Source organism: Jaculus jaculus, chromosome 4, assembly GCF_020740685.1.
Source record: "Jaculus jaculus isolate mJacJac1 chromosome 4, mJacJac1.mat.Y.cur, whole genome shotgun sequence".
Classification (NCBI taxonomy): domain Eukaryota; kingdom Metazoa; phylum Chordata; class Mammalia; order Rodentia; family Dipodidae; genus Jaculus; species Jaculus jaculus.
Genome location: NC_059105.1, coordinates 116923111 through 116940816, shown reverse-complemented (window position 1 = coordinate 116940816; position 17706 = coordinate 116923111). Strand labels below are relative to the sequence as shown.

The following is a 17706-nucleotide window of genomic DNA, read 5'->3' as shown; positions in this document are numbered from 1 at the left end:
TGCCACAGGGTCTCAGGCAACTGTTCTGTGTTGCAGCTTAGGACAGGGGCAGAACAAGTCACCCTAGCTCGAGGATGAGTTCCTTCCCAGTGCTGGGCGTCAGTTCAGCCCAGAGCACCTTTCTACAATGCTTCTCTGCCCTCTAGTGGCGGAAGAGCCACACAAGCCAAAAGGGTCTTTTGTGCCCCCACCCCTTCTTTTTAACCACTTGCAGCCTGGATGGGTGGGAACAGAACCTGGGAGGTTTAGGCCTGAGGGAAGGGTCTCAGTAGGAGAGGGCAGGTCTGCAGAGGGCAGGTCTGCAGGTGGAGGCTGTTGGGAGGCTGCAGGTGGGGGTTGGAAAAGTTGCTAATAAAGGGGGTGGGTGGTTTGCTGATGCTGCCCTATCTCAGGGAGTCTGCGCGCGCTCTTGCTTGCTGAGAGGGCAGTGAATACCTACAAACGGGAGGATGGGGGCTCTGTGGCCTTGGCTGCTGGTTTTGCTTCCTTTGCCAGGTAAGTTGGCTCCCTGGCCTCCTTGGCTCCAGGGAGAGGCCAGAAGCTGTGGCTAGAGCAAATAGTGATTTGTTTGCTTTTCTTTTTTTATGTTTATTTATCTATTTATTTGAAAGTGACAGAGAAAGAAGCAAAGAGAGAAAGAGAGTGAGAGAGAATGGGCACGCCAGGGGCTCCAGCCACTGCAAACGAACTCCAGACGAGTGCGCCCCCTTGTGCATCTGGCTAATATGGGTCCTGGGGAATCGAGCCTCAAACCGGGGTCCTAGGGCTTCACAGGCAAGCGCTTAACCGCTAAGCCATCTCTCCAGCCCTGTTTGTTTGTTTTTCAAGGTAGGGTCTCACACTAGCCCAGGCTGACCTGGAATTCATTATGTAGTCTCAGGATGGCCTTGAACTCACGGCGATCCTCCTACCTCTGCCTCCTGAGTGCTGGGATTAAAGGCGTGCGCCACCACACCTGGCTTCAAACAGTGATCTTAACTGAGCTTCAGTTCCCACATGGGGCTCTCTTAGACAGGGTATACTTAGAAATGAACTCCACGAGGCCCAGAAGGAGGCCTTCTGACACCCGTGGGAACAGAGGACTGCCTGGTGTCTGGTCTCAGGTGTGTTGTCGCCCATACTTACTCATTTGGGGCGAAGGCCCCTATTTTATGCTGGCTGAAGCAGCAGTCACCCAGGCTAAACCCATTTCCTAAAAGACTGGACTAAGACTTGAGGAACAGGATCTGAGACTAGTCCCTGAGCCTGCCTTAGGGCCTAAGGCTGCCTCTCTCCTTCCTTCCTCTCCTCTTCCTCATATGTGTAGCCCTCACCGTGTTGAGCCAATTATTAGTCTTTGGAAGGGGGGTTCTTCATTGAAGCTGTCTGGGTATTGTCACCAGGTGGAGCTGAGTAGGGAGGCCTCAGGGGACGCAGGCTTGAGAGGCCCTGGAGGAGGCAGTGTCCTGCTGTCTGATACCCTCCCCTCTCCATGTCCTGCTGTCTGACACCTTCCCCTCTCCATGTCCTGCTGTCTGACATACTCTGAGCATCTGTGTGTCTGCGTCTGCCTGTCCCAACCAGGTGTGATCCTAGGAGCACCGTCAGCCCCGATATGTCCAGGAGCCTGCAGTACCAGTGTCGCAGAAGGTCTGACTCCTGAGCAGAGCCAGGTGTCCGGGGATAAGGACATCCCTGCAATTAATCAAGGTGAGGGCGCTGTGTCATACTGGCGAATGCCACACTGAGCACTTGGACATTTTGAAAGGAATGAGAGGACATGTCCCAGATCCCACAGCGACTTCTTCATGGGAGAAGCTTCACGAGCCAATGTTCAAATCTGCTTTTCTATATCTCTTTTAGTAAATTTATTTTTATATGAACGAACAACTACAGGTCTGCTTAAAAAGGCCTGAATGACAAAAGCATAGGTTGCCGGGGACTCGGCTTGGGAGCAGAGCTAAATCGTTGGCAGACGTTTGATAACGTGTCAGTTAGCCCAGGAGGGACATTCCAGGTGTGATATAGCTGGAGCTGCCAAGAACGAAGACGCCTGTGGCTCAGAGCCTCTTTGTCTGGCGATCTCAGGTGGCAATGAGGATGCAGCCTGGGCCAAAGCTGGTGGAAATGAAAACTAATTCAGGTATTATAGCCATTATGTACCTAAGTGTTTGGGAAACAGAGGCAACCTTGCCCTGGGGTGGGTGGTGGCCACCACGTTACCCGTTTCCTTCATTCTCTATGAGCCAGCTAGGAGTCCCCAGACCTGCTAAGCTATGACCCAGACCCCAGTCCTCACTCTTGCTCTGGAGGTAAAACCAGTGAAACTTCTGGAAAGTCTTGGTTAATATGTGTTGAGTGTGTTTTCATGGGTGTGCGTGGGTGTGGGTGTCTGGGTGTGGGTGTCTGGTGCTTACTTGCAGTGCCATGGAGAAGATTGTCACGTGCTGGTGGCTTATAATAATAGCTAGCAGCTGCCATGCCTGCCTGAAGTCCTTTGGTGAGAAGCTCTGTCCATCCCCAGCTGCTGTGAATGATGGCTTTTAATGCCACACAGCTGTACTTGGCCTTTGAGCATGGCCTTTGGCCCACAAGAGCAGCCTTGGCCAGAGACGTCGGGGGGGGGGGTGTCTCCCTCTCTTGCTGGGGTGACCTGCAGTGGCTCAGAAAAGGCAAGTCAGTGGTGCAGTTTGTAGTCTTGTGAGGTCAGGTAGAGCCTGTGTTCCTCCCAGCCCTCTCTGGCTTCGCTTGCTGCCTGATGGTTCCTCCTCAGAACTCCCTCCCTAAGTCACTCCCCGACTGGTGAGGGATCAGAAGCCAAGGCCTCCTTCTGTGGTGGGGACTTGGGATTTCTGTCCCTTGCTACAAGTACCTTAAAGGTAACACGGATATAGGGACTGGGTAGGGCATAAGGTGACAGAACAGTCCAGGGTGTGTTCTGAGGAGCACGGCTTGGGCTGGAGCAAGGGTGGGTTATGGAAGAAGTGGCTGGAAGAACAGGCTGCGTCCTGATAGCAAGGGACCCAGAAAGGGAACCACATGGCATGGTCAGTGCACCTTCGGACTGTGTCTGGGCAGGACAAGGACATGAGCAGGCTAAGAAGCATTCCACACATTTCTAGGCTGGCCCTCAATGGCGCTGCGTGACTGGCCTGAGGCTACACTGTGTTGGCGCTCAGGGAAGTTTAGCTCCAAAGTCAAAGGCGTGCTGGATGCTGCCACCGGGCCTGGTAGCAGAAGCTCCTACTGGGCCAGTCTCTAGAGCCTGTGTTCTCGAGATTGTGGATTGACATACATCCTCTTCCTCCCTCCCTTCCCAGGGCTCATCTCAGAGACCCCAGAGAGCAGCTTCCTTGTGGAAGGGGACATCATCCGGCCGGTGAGTGTGACCAGCTTTGTGGCTGTGATAGAGCCCCACAGCCTGTCCCTATGTGTCATGGGTGCCTGGTTGTAGAGACTTGACTTTGGTTTCTGCAGCTGGGCAGGCATAGCAGAGTGGTTGAGGACGTGTGTGAAGGACTTTGGTGACCACAATGGCTATGCCACCCCTCCCTTGCCGCCACAAGGAAGTCAGAACAGAGAGTAAGATGCAAAGAGCCATCTCAGCCAGGGGTGGGGGGTAAGTCAGAAGGGAGCAGGCTGAGGGGAACTGGAATGACTTGCTGACAGAGAAGGGGACACATTTTCAGGAGAGAAGTCTCATTTTGGATAACTGAGGTGGTAGAAAGCTGCTGAATAGGACAGTGACCAGCGGAAAGCAGGACTGTCCTACATTGCAGATGGTTCCATGGCTAACTAAGGGAAGTGTGACTCCAGGGCATGCATGGGAAGAGGTGGTCATGTGACTCTCAGAGTTTTGTGGACAAAGGGACAGGGCCCACTGGGTGCTGTGAAGCCCATAATTCAGGGTTCTGGTTGGTGGGAGAATGGTAAGAGATGCCGTCACTTCTTATGGCACCCCACACCTATCCTCACATTTGGGGAAGCTCTGCTGAGGTGCTGGGATAAGTCTGCTGTCTGGAACTTTGAGCCCCTTTGAGCCAGGTATGCTGGGGTGCTGGGATGTCTGACCAACCTCAGCCGTCAATCTTTTATTTGCTTGAGAACTGCTATGAGATCTGTCACCTAGGCAGAATTGTCTTGAGCATCATAATCCTCCCAGCTGGCCCTTTGACTTCCCAGGTTTTCCTCCCCTTCTAATGGTCTCATACCCAATCCCCATGTCCTGTCACTCATGTCTTTAGGGCCTGATATGTGTACCTTGGGGAGCAGGAAGCCTTTTGTGGCCTATGTCTCCATTAACTCTAAGCTGTTGGCTCTCCTCAGAGCCCCTTCCGACTGTTGTCAGTGACCAGCAATAAGTGGCCTAAGAACATTGGTGGTATCGTAGAGGTCCCCTTCCTGCTCTCCAGCAAGTATGGTGAGTGAGCCTGTCCTTTCTCCCGGCAGAGCAGCTTCCCTTTTCGAGCAGTGCCCCAACCCCCTCCTTCCATAAGAGGCCTGGCAGAGCTCCATCAGTCCCCAGGGCCTCCTGAGCCAGGAGGGTTGCAATCCTGAAAGAGCCAATGGGACTCTCTGGACCCCTCCAGGCCACAATGTCACTTAGATGGGACCTGTTTGCTGCTTAGCCTTCCTACCCAGTGCTGTCCTCTCTCACCACTGTTTTGGAAAGTGAGCCTGGTCCTAGCTCCTAGGCAGACCTCAAAAGGTCATGGGGGTTCTGGGACCTTGGCAGGGGGTCAGCTAGAGTGTGTTCTCCCCAGATGAGCCAAGCCGCCAGGCCATCCTGGAGGCTTTTGCTGAGTTTGAACGTTCCACGTGCATCCGTTTTGTTGCCTACCAGGGCCAAAGAGACTTCATTTCCATTCTTCCCATGTCGGGGTAAGTGTGTGTGTGTTGGGGGGCGGGGAGAAAGTGTGTGTGAGAGTGTGTGAGGGGGGAGTGGGTGGTGGGGGAGGCTTGTTTTGTATTTAGCACAGAATGAGCAGAGATGGTGTCTAAGCCTCTTTCTGGGCTCATCCTTCTGGATTCAGACTCCCCCAGCCTGTCCCAAGACCTGGGCATGCAAGGCTGAAGGTAGGGGAGTGATGGACATTGGGCACAAGACTCTTCTCTTCAAAACCCTCATCTTCTAGAGGCCTTGTGGTATTAAGGCTGGGCAGGTATATGTGTCACTTGGGTCCAGACTAGTCCCCTAATTACTGAGCCTCTTCTGCCCTCTCTCCAAGGTGGAATAGTGGTACCACCTATGTCCCAGCTGTCAGGGACCTGAGATGATATGGATGGAAGCTGTGACTTGGGCCCAGAGCGAGGTTTTACTCACATAATGACCTGCTTCTGTTGTTAATATCTCAAGTGGGGACTATTCTTCTTGGCAGCCCGGGGTGGTAATGTGTCTCAATAAGAATCCCCCAATAGACCAAGAAACCAAGGGGCTTTGAGGGGGACAGGAAACCTGGGGCTAGAGTCCAGGAAGAGGACTGAACTGGTGGTGGTATGTCCTAGGACTGGGAGAGGAAAGGGCCTGCTGGCTCTGACCCTTCCAGGCTGGGGCCCAGACAACTTATCCTTATGGTCTTGCAGGTGCTTTTCTGGTGTGGGACGTAGTGGAGGGATGCAGGTGGTGTCCTTGGCACCCACCTGTTTCCAGAAGGGCCGGGGCATTGTTCTGCATGAACTCATGCATGTGCTGGGCTTCTGGCATGAGCATGCACGGGCTGACCGGGACCGCTACATCCGTGTCAACTGGAACGAGATCCTCCCGGGTAAGCCAGCTGGTGCCCAGGCCAGGCCTGGAGCCCTGGGACACAGATCTCAGGCTGGGGCTAGGCCTGGGGAGTCATCCACCACCCTTGGAAGAAGTTGTGTACCCTCCACCCCAAAACACACTGCCTGTCCTTCACAGGGAAAGTGGATCCATGCTGCTTCGGCACCTGGGGAGTGATCCTAGTTCTGAGCGCTGAGCCTCCATCTGCCCTTTATAGTAGGGAGGACATGACCATTTGCTTTGTGTCTCATTGCCCCCGTCACCGGAGTGTGGGGTTGGCAGTATTCTATGAGTACTCAATTAGCAGTCCCTCATATTGTACATGTCACTGGGTGGGGTCGGCGCAGGGGCTGCATGTCAGCTGGGGGGGGGGGATCCCGAGCCAGGACAGAAGCTCAGGAGGTAGCCAGCTGCATGTGCCAGGTGGGTGCTGAGGACAGTACTGCAGAGCTGAGGTGTGTGAAATGGGCATCAACAGGCATGTGGCAGAGCCTCGGCTGGCAGTGGGTAGGAACCCTGATGCCAGTGGACAGCAGCTTGTGCTGGAGGTATGCCATGGGGCTTGATGGCATGATTTGGAGATAAGCGGAATGGCAGGGGCTGGGGATGTGTAGGTCAGTCGGTAGAATGCTGGCTGGGCATGCATGATGTCCTGGGTTCATGCCCAGCACTGTTTAAGTCAGGCATGTAATCATGCCTATAATCCCAGCACCATCAAGGTGGCTGTGCCAGGATCAGTAGTTCAGCATTATCCTACACTGCATAGTTTGAGTCCAGCCTGAGATATAAAAAATACATGAAATCCTGCCTCCAAAACAAAAACCAAAACAACCCATGACCGCCTCTTCAAGCAGGAAGGGATCCTGATGTCCTGCTGCTGTGGTATTGGCCAGGTAAAGATGGTGGGGAAGGAGCTCCAGATGTCAGTGTGCAGAGTCCCAGAGACAGGTGCTTCGGGCACGTGCATGCGGGTAGCACCTCACAGTGAGATCGCCTGAATTGACCAGAATGGGAAAGGGATGTACGAGAGGCAACCATGGTCCTTTCAAGTGCTCCTGGGGTACTTGGGAACATTTGTTCTATGCCAAATATGAAAACCTCCAGATTTAAAATAACAGAATTAGTATAAACATCTTAGTCATGATGTAAAGTAGAAATTAGTAGTTGAGCAAAATCAAACTTCTCCCACTTAGAAACTAAAGTTCAATACCTTTCTTTCAGTTCTGGGGTTAGAGATTGTAGGAATCTTCAAATGAAAATTGTTATGGTAATCCTAGCCCTCTGGAAGCTGAGGCAGGAGGATTCTGAGTTTGAGTCCAGCCCCGGCTAGACAGTGAAACCCTGTCTTTAAATACAGAAAAATAGTCATGAAATGCCACATGAAAATCAGCGGGTCATGACGAGGGCAAGGCTCAGAAGTGCAGCGGTGTAGATACGTCCAGGAGGGGACAAATACATTAAGCACACTTATGTAAGTTAAAAGCAGGAGGAATTAATAAAGACAGAAATTAAAGAGTTAGAAAATAGCACTAATTAACTCAAAAGCTATTCTTCAACAACAAAATGGACTAAACCACTACCTACCCAGGGCTGTGGTTATAGCTCAGTGGTAATGTGCTGGCTCAACAGGCACAAGGCCTGGGGTTCCATCCCCAGCACTATAAACAAACAAAACCCCAGCAATCCTAATGGGTAAAATATGGCTTCTCTTAATAATAGAGAAAAGTAAGAATACACATTAAATTAATGTGTTCAGAATAAACTGCTAGGATATAAAAACTAATCATAATAATTAACTTTTGTGGGTGTGAGGTGGGAATTTAGAGGAAGCTTGTAGGAAACTTGTTATGTATCTTTAATATATACTTATATGTGTTAATATATATAATTAATGATACACACAAATATTGTTTCTACAGTGCTAGGGATTAGACCCATACAATCATGCATGCTAGATACTTGATTTTTGAACCAGGGAATTATGTATTCAAAATCATGTTTAATAATGAAAGGTTCTTGTAGGGAAGAAATTGGCACTTTGTAGGGATCTGCTTAGAGGGAAGGAGGCTGCTGGTGACCCTGGAGAAGGGGAGAGTGTGGACATGGCCTACAGAGTCTGGGGAATGTTGGGGAAGCAGATATAGTGGGCATAGATGCCCTTTCAGGATCTTACTCTGAAGGGCAGGCTGGAACCTTGATGTCCCCTTTCAGACTTAGAGGAGCCATTGAATAGAAGTTGGCACTTGGGCCAACCAAGATGACAGGAATGCTGGGCTCCACATCTGGGGGGTTTGAGGCCCAAGGCAGGATGGTCATGGTGGGCTGGCTGTTAGATAGCATATCTTTAAAACTGGCTCAAGGAGTAAACAGTGTACTGGTGTCCAAGTCTCTGAGCAGCCATGGCTTCATCGATGCTGTGGGTTTGTGAAGCTTCGTTTCATATAAGCTGAATTTAGGAAGAGAAGAGTGCTTGAGAGAGCTTGTAGGAGGTAATGGTTGCTTGCCCGTGTAGCCCCTGTGCTTCCATGGTATGGGTCTGGAGTCCTCCCAGGGCTGGGGAGAACAGGATGGTGAAGTGTACAGGAGACAGGGAAGAAACGCTGTCAGACGACTCCACCGTCATGGGTTGTCAAGTCCCTGAGCTCCTCCAACCACCCCTTGTCTGCTCTTGCCTGTCCGTCTCCTTCCTTTGCATATCACCAAGGATTGTGTGTGCTTTAAGGCTTTGAGATCAACTTCATCAAGTCTCGGAGTAGCAATATGCTGGCCCCCTATGACTACTCCTCAGTGATGCACTATGGGAGGTGAGTGCCCTTTCCACCCTTCCTTCCTTCCTTCCCCTGCACTGCCCTCCCAGCTGCTGCTGAGATCCTGATCCCGGCCCCATCCCTGGGTGCCAGGTTTGCGTTCAGCTGGCGTGGACAGCCTACCATCACACCACTCTGGGCCACCAGCGTCCACATTGGTCAGCGATGGAATCTGAGCAACTCGGATGTCACTCGGGTTCGCAGGCTGTATGGCTGTACTCCAAGTAGCCCTGACTCCTACGGGACAGGTGAGGGAAAGAAGGAGGGTGACTTGATTTGGGGATGGGGCTAGTGCTGGTGCGAGGCCAGGGGAGGGCAAAGGGGTAAGAGGCGAGGAGGCAGCGGACCCGTCACTGAGCCTCGCCGTTGTCACATTTGGAAGCATATTTGAAACAAGTTAATATCACTTACACTTAGCAAGTAGAAATAGAAGCAACACTCTTAACCCAGATAATGGACATCTACCAAAAATCTAGAGTGGAAATATTCATACATACATGCATACATACATACGTGTGTGTGTGTGTGTGTGTGTGTGTGTGTGTGAGATTTATTTATTTTGGGTTTTTTAAATTTTTTAACTTATTTATTTGAGAGCGACAGACACAGAGAGAAAGACAGATAGAGGGAGAGAGAGAATGGGCGCGCCAGGGCTTCCAGCCTCTGCAAACGAACTCCAGACGCGTGTGCCCCCTTGTGCATCTGGCTAACGTGGGACCTGGGGAACCGAGCCTCGAACCGGGGTCCTTAGGCTTCACAGGCAAGCGCTTAACCGCTAAGCCATCTCTCCAGCCCATTTGGGGTTTTTTTTTTTGAGGTAGGTTCTCCCTCTAGTCCAGGCTATATAGTCTCAGGGTGACCTCAAACTCACGGCAATCCTCCTACCTCTGCTTCCTCAGTGCTGGGAATAAAGGCGTGCACTACCACACCTAATCTGTCCAGAAATAATTTCTAATGGAAACATTAAAATTAAGTCAAGATCAGTTTTTTTCCCACTATTATCTCATCGTTGAGATAATAGTGTAGTTGAGGTCTTAGTCATTTAAGTATAAGAAAAAGAAACATGGTACTGAGGTATGAAAAGGAAGTAATTAATCAGATTTGGAAAGGAACTATCACTAATAGATTATGAGGTTGAAATTAGCAAAATCTACAAGCTATGGGTACTAAGAAATTTAAAACTACAATAAATGTCTAAAATATACATTCAAAAAACATACCTTTTTTTTTTTTTTTTTTTTTGGAGGTAGGGTCTCACTCTAGCCGAGGCTGACCTGGAACTTACTGTAATCTCAGGGTGGCCTTGAACTCATGGCAGTCCTCCTACCTCTGCCTCCTGAGTGCTGGAATTAAAGGCATGAGTCACCACACCTGGCTCAGAAAACATACCTTTTAATAAAAGATACTTAGGGGCTGGAGAGATGGCTTAGTGGTTAAGGCACTTGCCTATGAAGACTAAGGACCCAGGTTTGATTCCTCAGTACCCATGTAAGCCAGATGCACAAGTTGGACATGGATCTGAAGATCATTTGCAGTGGCTAGAGGCCCTGGTGCCCTCATTCTCTCTCTCTCCATCTGCCTTTCTCTCTCTCAAATGAAATATAGCAAAAAGACACTTAGTTAAGCATAGTGGTGCACACCTTTAACCCCAGCACTTGGGAAACAGGTAGGAGGGTCACTGAATTCAAGGCCAGCCTGGCCTAGAGTGAGACCCTACCTTGGGAAAAAGACTCTTGTATAATGCTACTAAAGAGAACAAAACTTCAAGGAATAAAGGTGACAGAAACTATATAAAAATTTGATGGCAGAAACATTTTCAAAAATACTTAAAATAGCAAGGTATGGTAATACACACTTGTGATCCTAGCAAGTGGGAGGCTGAGGAAAGAAGATCATAAGTTTGTGGCCTGTCTGAGCTACATAATGAGATCTTGTCTCAAAAATACTTTAATAAACTCAGTGTGGTGGCACATGCATTTAATCCTAGTACTTGGGCGGCAGAGGTAGGAGGATAGTGAGTTTGAGGTCAGCCTAAGACTACATAGAGAATTCCAGACCAGCCTAGGCTACCGAGACCCTATGTCAAATAAACAAAACAAACTTTAATATGTGTGTATCATAGTTAAAATAGGGAGATAGTATTTTAAATGTAATCTCAGTTTGCTATATATATATATATATATATATTTTTTTTTTTGTTTTGTTTTTTGAGGTAGGGTCTCACTCTGGTCCAGGCTGACCTGGAATTAACTCTGTAGTCTCAGGGTGGCCTTGAACTCACGGCGATCCTCCTACCTCTGCCTCCTGAGTGCTGGGATTAAAGGCGTACGCCACCACGCCCGGTAGTTTGCTGTATATTTTCAGTTTCCACAAAATCATATTCCAACAAGGGGGCTGGGAAGATGACTTAGCCAGTAAAATGCTTGCAATACAAGCATGAGGACCTGGGTTTGGGTCCCAAGCACCCAGCGTAGACATGCTGCTGTGGTAGGCACCTGTGAGTCCATCACTGGGGAGGCAGAGCCAGGACGATCCTTAGGTTTGCTTATCAGCTAGTCTAGCCCAGTTGGTGAGCTTTAGGTTTGGTGACAGACCTCTTAAAAGTAAGGTGTAGAGAGTTTGAGAAAGATGTCTGACATTGGCCTATAGCTGCCACATGCACTTACACGCATACCTCAATACATTTTACAATTTATTTTTTTGGTAGGGTCTTGCTCTCACCTAGGCTGATCTGGGATTCACTTTGTAGTCTCACGGTAGTCTTGAACTCACAGCAATCCTCCTACCCCAGCTTCCAAAGGCTGAGATTAAAGATTTATTCTTTATTTTATTTTTATCTATTTATTTATATATGTGTATATTTTGAGGTAGGGTCTCATTCTAGGACAGGTTGACCTGGAATTTGCTATGTAGTCTCAGGGTGGCCTTGAACCCATGGAGATCCTCTTACCTCTGATTCCTGAGAGCTGGGATTAAAGGTGTGCACCACCATGCCCAGCTAAAACTTATTTATCTAAAATATTTTATTTACTTGAGAGAGAAATAGGCAGATACATTCAGAAAAGAAATAGGTGCACCAGGATCTCTAGCCATTGCAAATGAACTTCAGATGCATGTGCCACCTTGTGTATCTGGCTTATGTGAATACTGGGGAATCGAGCTTGGATCCTTAGGCTTCACAGGCAAGCACCTTAACCTTAAGCCATTTCTCCAGCCCTAAAACTTATTTTTGAAGGAGGCATTCACTCTATCCCAGGCTGACCTTTAAGACTGTAGCCCAAACTGGCCTAGAATGTGTGTCAATCCTTCTACCTCAACCTCCCAAATGTGGGGATATACCACCATGCCTGGTAAGTTGTTTGTTTATTTTTTTGTTTTTTGAGGTAGGGTCTCACTCTAGCTCAGGCTGACCTGGAATTCACTATGTAGTCTCAGGGTGGCTTTGAACTCACAGCGATTTTCCTACCTCTGCCTCCCAAGTGCTGGGATTAAAGGCGTGCACCGCCATGCCTGGCTTTCTTTATTTTTGTACAAAGAAAGAGGAAAGAATGAATTGAGTTGGAGGCAAGTGACACAATAAGTTTTGGTGAGCTTAACAGGGTGACACTAAAAATCATATGGGAAGATGAAAGACCAACAATAGCCAAGACACCGCTGTTGAAAAATTCAGAGCATCTCTCCACACCTGTAATCCTAGCATTTGTGAGACTGAGGCAGGAAGATCTTCAGTTCAAGGCTAGCCTTAGCTATATAAGTTACTATGTATCCAAGAAAGAAGTACAGAGTTTGCCCTTGCTCTAGTATATGTTGTCATAGTCCATAGAATGTCTTCACATAATTATAAAGTATAAATGTGTGCACACCTATGTACTAGACATGTGTGGCATGGAAAGTATTTTATGAAAAGGCACAGCATTAGTGCAGAGGTAGTCAAGTGTCTGTGGAACAAAGTGAAAAGTTCAAATAAGGATCCTACTCAAAAGTGGAACCTCTGTCAGGAAGCCTTGAAAATGAAAGATTGGATTGGCTACTAAATGGTTTTCAGACAACTACATATCTGCTTAAATTGCTTGACAAATCCATATCACACTCCACTGTATTCCATAATGGTAAAGGACTGACATGTGAATAGAAAATCTTCAAAACTTCTAAAAGGAACTATAGTAAGATGCCTTCATAATTTTTGAATAGGGAATGATTTCTTTTTTAACTTGAGAGAGAGAGAGAGAGAGAGAGAGAGAGAGAGAGAGAGAGAGAGAGAGAAAGAAATGAATATGGATGCACCAGGGCCTCTAGCTACTGCAAATGAACTCCAGATGCATGTGCCACCTTATGCATCTGGCTTACGTGGATACTGGGTAATCAAGCCTGGGTTCTTAGGCTTCACAGGCAAGTGCCTTTACCACTAAATCATCTCTCCATCCCAGGAAGGATTTCTTAAGTTAGAAGGCTTAATAAATTCAGTGTAATTAGTTGACACCACAAGTAAAGCCTATAAAACAAGCTAGAGACTAGGAGGTGCTTTGCCCGCATAGTATTACTTGTGTACAGAACACATTAGAAAAAAAAAACCCACAAAATAGAAAAATAGGTACGATTTTAAAAGAATTACTTGAGAATTGATGTACCTGGACCTCTAGCCCCTACAATCAAACTTTAGACACGTGTGCCACCTTGTGTGCATGCATCACTTTGTGTGTCTGGCTTATGTGGGTTCTGGGGAGTGGAGCCTGCGTCCTCAGGCTTTGCAGGCAAGCACCTGCATGGCTAAGCCTTCTCTCCAGTCCTAGGTAAGATATTTAATAGACATGTCAGAAGAGACCAAATGAGAAACAGACCAAACTCTCAATCTCATTACTAAGAAAATGTAAAAATAAAAGGCTAAAATGTAAATTCCCCTGCCTAAATTAGCAGAAATATGTAATCCCAAGAACACTAAACACTGGTGGGGATGTGGAGCAATGAGTGCTATACTGTTGGTGGAAGTAGGATTTGCTGCAACCATTCTGGAAACAGTGTGACTTCTCGTGACATTGAAATATATGGCTGTGACCCAGATTCTATTTTTAGGTCACCAGCCCCAGTTAATGATTAATCTACTTTCTCTCTCTCTTTCTCGATTTACCTAGTCTAGACATTTCATATAAATGATGTGATAAAACAGGTGGCCCTTTGTGTCTGGCTTATTTCCTTCACACTGTTTAAAGTTCATCTATACTGTAGTATCCATCAGAACCTCAGTCCTTTTTATTGCTGAATGACAGTCCATTGCTGTGAATGATGTTCACATCTTTTTAAATGTTTTTTTTTTTTTTTGTTCAACTTAGTATTCATTAGAGAGAAAGCAAGAGTGAGCCAGGGCCTCCAGCTACTGCAGATGAACTCCAGACACATACACCACCTTGGGCATCGGGCATCTGGCTTATGTGGATACTGGGGAATTGAACCCAGATCCTTAGGCTTTGCAGGCAAGCACCTTAACTTCTGAGACATCTCTCCAGCCTCAATGTTCACATTTTTTTTTAAGGTAGTGTCTCGCTTGAGACCAGGCTAACCTGAAACTCATTCTGTAGCTCCAGGCTGGCCTTAAACTCACAGCAATCCTCCTACCTCAGCCTCCTGAGTGCTGGAATTAAAGACATGCGCCACCATGTCCAGCCTGTCTTCACATTTATTTATCAGTTGACGAGCATTTCAGTTGTTTGTATGCTTTCTGACTATGAATATGATGTCAATGTCTACCTCATGGAGTTGCTGGGCCCCATGGTAACTCCACACTAGCTACTAAACTGCCTTCTAAAGCAGCTGCACCATTTCCACTCCCACCAGCAATGAAGAACAGTAATTTCTCCACATTCTTGCCTGTGCTTCAAATCTATACTCTTGATTATGGCCTTCCTAGTGGGCACAAAAATCTCCTTGTAGCTTTGATTTGCATTTTCCTAATGATTGAGGTTGAATACCTGAATATGTGTGATTATTGGTCATTTGTATACATTGTCTGGGCCAATGTCTATATAGATCCTTTGCCTCTTTCTCAATTGGATTGCCTTTACCTTGCTGAGTTATAGTTTTAAAAAGTCTGTTTTTTTTTTTTGTTTTGAGGTAGGGTCTCACTCTATCCCAGGCTGACCTGGAATTCTGCAAGCTGGTCTTGAACTCATAGTGATCCTCCTACCTCTGTCTCCCAAGTGCTAGGATCAAAGGCATGTGCCACCACACCCAACTAAAATATATTTGAAATGGATGCTCTTTATCAGTTACATGGAAATATTTTCTCACATTCTATAGGTTTTTTTTCTAGATAGTATTCTTTGAACAGCAACCCTTCTAACTTTGAAGTCCGGCTCACTTTTCCTTTTATCATTGCTTCTAGATGTCATGTTGAAGAGGGTTTTGTCTGGCTCAAGGCTGTGAAGATTTATGCCCATGCTTTCTTTTATTATTAGCATATAAAGAACGAAATTTCATTGTTATACTTCAAACACTTTTTTTTCTCCCTTATCCGCTATGCCTGTGTTTTCTCCTGAGAAATTTTGGTCTTACATTCAGGCCTGTGAAGGAAGACATCCAAATTCAATCTCTTGCATGCAGCTTATCTAGTTATTTCAGAATTCTTTTTTTTTTTTTTTTGCATGGGTATAGGTGTGTGTGTGTAGAGGTCTTCACCTGTGTGTGTGTGTGTGTGTGTGTGTGTGTGTGTGTGTGTGTGTGTGTTCATGGAGGCCAGATGTCGATGTCAGGTGTTGCTCTCCGCCTTGTTTACCAGGGCAGGGTCATTCACTTGAACCCAGGGCTCACCGATTGCCCTAGGGATCCCCCTTCCATCTAGGCTGCCTTGCCCCGCTGACATTTCACATGGGTGCTGGAGGTTCACTACAGTTTATCTACTGAGCTATCTTTCCAGCCCCTTTAACATCACTTTGTAAAGTATTTCTATACTATGTTCCCTCTCCTGTAAGAAATATCACATGAATTCTTTTAACACTAAAGAATAAGGCAATGTGGTGACTACATTGTAGGTGAACCTGGGGGTTGAACTTTATTAGGAGCAGAGGATTGGGAGGTGGCTGGGAGGACCTGGCTCAGGGAAGGCCAGCTGCTGGGAGGAGTGGGCTCACGGTGGGCAGGAGAGATGGGCCAAGAGGCCTGCTGCAGCTGGCCAGGCCAGGATAACTTGGGCCTAAATGAAGTGTTCTTACAAAGCAGTGGCAGCCATGGTTTGGGTGTAGCAGAAATGAACAAGGAGGACCTGCCCCACTTCTTGTATTAATGCACTGCCTGTGCTTCTGATGTCCTCCCGGGCTTTGTACAGCCATGTTTGAGGAGATATTTCAGGTAGGGTAGGAAGACGGTGTTGCTCTGTAGAGTAGCCCAGAGGAAAGGCTTAGAAGGAGAAGGCTGCTGTGCTGGGTCACAAAGCAACCTGGGCATGGATGAAGTCTTCTGGTGGTGACCTCAGAAGCCAATTGAGGAGGGGATGAGATGACTCCACTATCATGGTTCCTAAAATACTTCTAGCATTTTATTTTTATTTATGAGAGAGGTGGTGGTGTGACTGAATGGGTGTGCCAGGGCCTCCAGCCACTGCAAATGAACTCAACATGCATCTGCCACCGGCTTATGTGAGTTCTAGGAAATCAAACCTGGGTCCTTAAGTTTCACAGGCAAGTGCCTTAACCACTAAGCCATCACTCTAGCCCCTTAAAATACTTTAAAAATACTATTTATCTTTTGAGACAGAAGTGAGAGAAGAGGTAGCGAGAGAGACAGAATAGGTGTGCCAGGGCCTCTAGCACATGATGGCGTTTTCAGTAGCATCTGACCTTACGTGGGTATTAGGGAATCAAACCTGGGTCCTTAGACTTTGCAGGCAAGTGCCTTAACTGCTGAACCACCTCTCCAGCCCCAACTGTCCTGGTTTTCCTTGTTTTGCTCCATTTTGGGATAGGGTCTCCCTGTGGGGTCTAGGTTGAGCTCAAACTTGCACTCCTGCTTCCGCTGCCTCAGAGATTACAGGTGTGAGCCGCCACACCTAGCACTGGCCCAGGTGCATCCAGCAGTGTAGAGGTTTGGACCTTCACAGGAACCTGGTGGGTTAGCATCTCTGCGATCCAGTCTCCAGATCCCCTTGAATAAAGCCAAAGCCAGTTTTGAGCCTTGCACTGAGCTATGCATGTTCCTTCTGTTTCTGGGACCTAACTGCCTGTCTCTCTTGTTCCAGGATTCCAGACCCAAAGTGATAGTAGGAGCCCCACTCCTGACTCCAGACCATACCTGCAAAGCCTTCTGGAAGCATTGTCAGTGGAATCTGGGAGCCTGGGCCACAGCAGCTCCAGGGCTGGAGGCCAGCATGTTGCTTCAGGGCCTGTAGACAACCAGCTAGGGTGGGATCATCCTGCCTCAAAGGAGTTCACTGTGGAGGCTTTGGCAAGACCACCTCAGACTTCTGCTTCTTCCCCAAGGTCAAGGCCTGGACCAGGTGCATTTCCAGAAGCAGAGGACCTGTCAGAGCCCATTCCCATTGCCTTTGGAAGCCCAGACCTGCCTCAAGAGGGCTGTGCACCCAGAAGTGATTTTAGGGAGGTGCCAAAAGATAAAACCTGTGATTCCTGTCCCTAAGTGGGGAGGGCATGTTCTGCGCAGAGGAGCTAAGTCCTCTAGCGCTTACTCCCCTGGGTGGCACCCCTACCTGGCCTGTCTCTCTCCTTCTAAGACCTAGGTGGCTCCCCATGGTCTTTTCCCCATCCCATTTCCCCAGGGACTGAAGGATCCATGAGTCTGTCATAGAGCCAGATGGACCTGACTCTGATTGCTTTTGACTTTAGCCCCAGCCCTGCAGGATTCGGGCATAAGGGACAGATCCTGGGAGGCCTGGGGAAGAAGAAGACTCCAGTCTGCATGGCCCCTGGGAGATCTCCTGTGACTGCGGCCTGATCCCACCTTTGCCTTGGAGAGGCCTCGGTGGTGGTGGGGGAGGGGCTGTCCTATGGCTGGAACCCCAGAACAGCCTCCTGTCTCTGATGTCTGGCTGTGAAGGATGTTATGCTGTGGCCGTTGCCTCTGGCCCTGCTCTTCAGGAGAAAGCCCACTTCATTCTCCCATAGAGCTGGGTCTGCATAATGGGATCTTCCAGAACACCAGCCGGGGCCT

The 17706-nt window shown here is 48.1% G+C and overlaps 1 protein-coding gene across 1 annotated transcript; it reads left to right on the top strand.

Annotated features, from left to right (window-relative positions):
• Positions 1-449: 449 nt before the first annotated feature.
• Positions 450-17386, top strand: Astl (astacin like metalloendopeptidase). The gene is made up of 9 exons (XM_004651676.2): positions 450-495; positions 1564-1689; positions 3300-3358; positions 4306-4399; positions 4743-4860; positions 5563-5744; positions 8469-8550; positions 8647-8801; positions 16778-17386. Exons 1-9 carry the CDS (start codon positions 450-452, stop codon positions 17173-17175), a joined length of 1260 nt encoding a protein of 419 aa, XP_004651733.2. The 3' UTR covers positions 17176-17386.
• The last annotated feature ends 320 nt before the right edge of the window (positions 17387-17706 follow it).

What these genes read in the sequence shown, in the direction of transcription:
- Astl (XM_004651676.2), top strand. Translation starts at nt 450, where the DNA reads ATGGGGGCTCTGTGGCCTTGGCTGCTGGTTTTGCTTCCTTTGCCAG. An exon ending in CTGGAACGAGATCCTCCCGG is followed by an intron (nt 5,745 to 8,468) that starts GTAAGCCAGCTG and finishes GTGTGCTTTAAG; the next exon opens with GCTTTGAGATCAACTTCATC. An exon ending in CCCTGACTCCTACGGGACAG is followed by an intron (nt 8,802 to 16,777) that starts GTGAGGGAAAGA and finishes CTCTTGTTCCAG; the next exon opens with GATTCCAGACCCAAAGTGAT.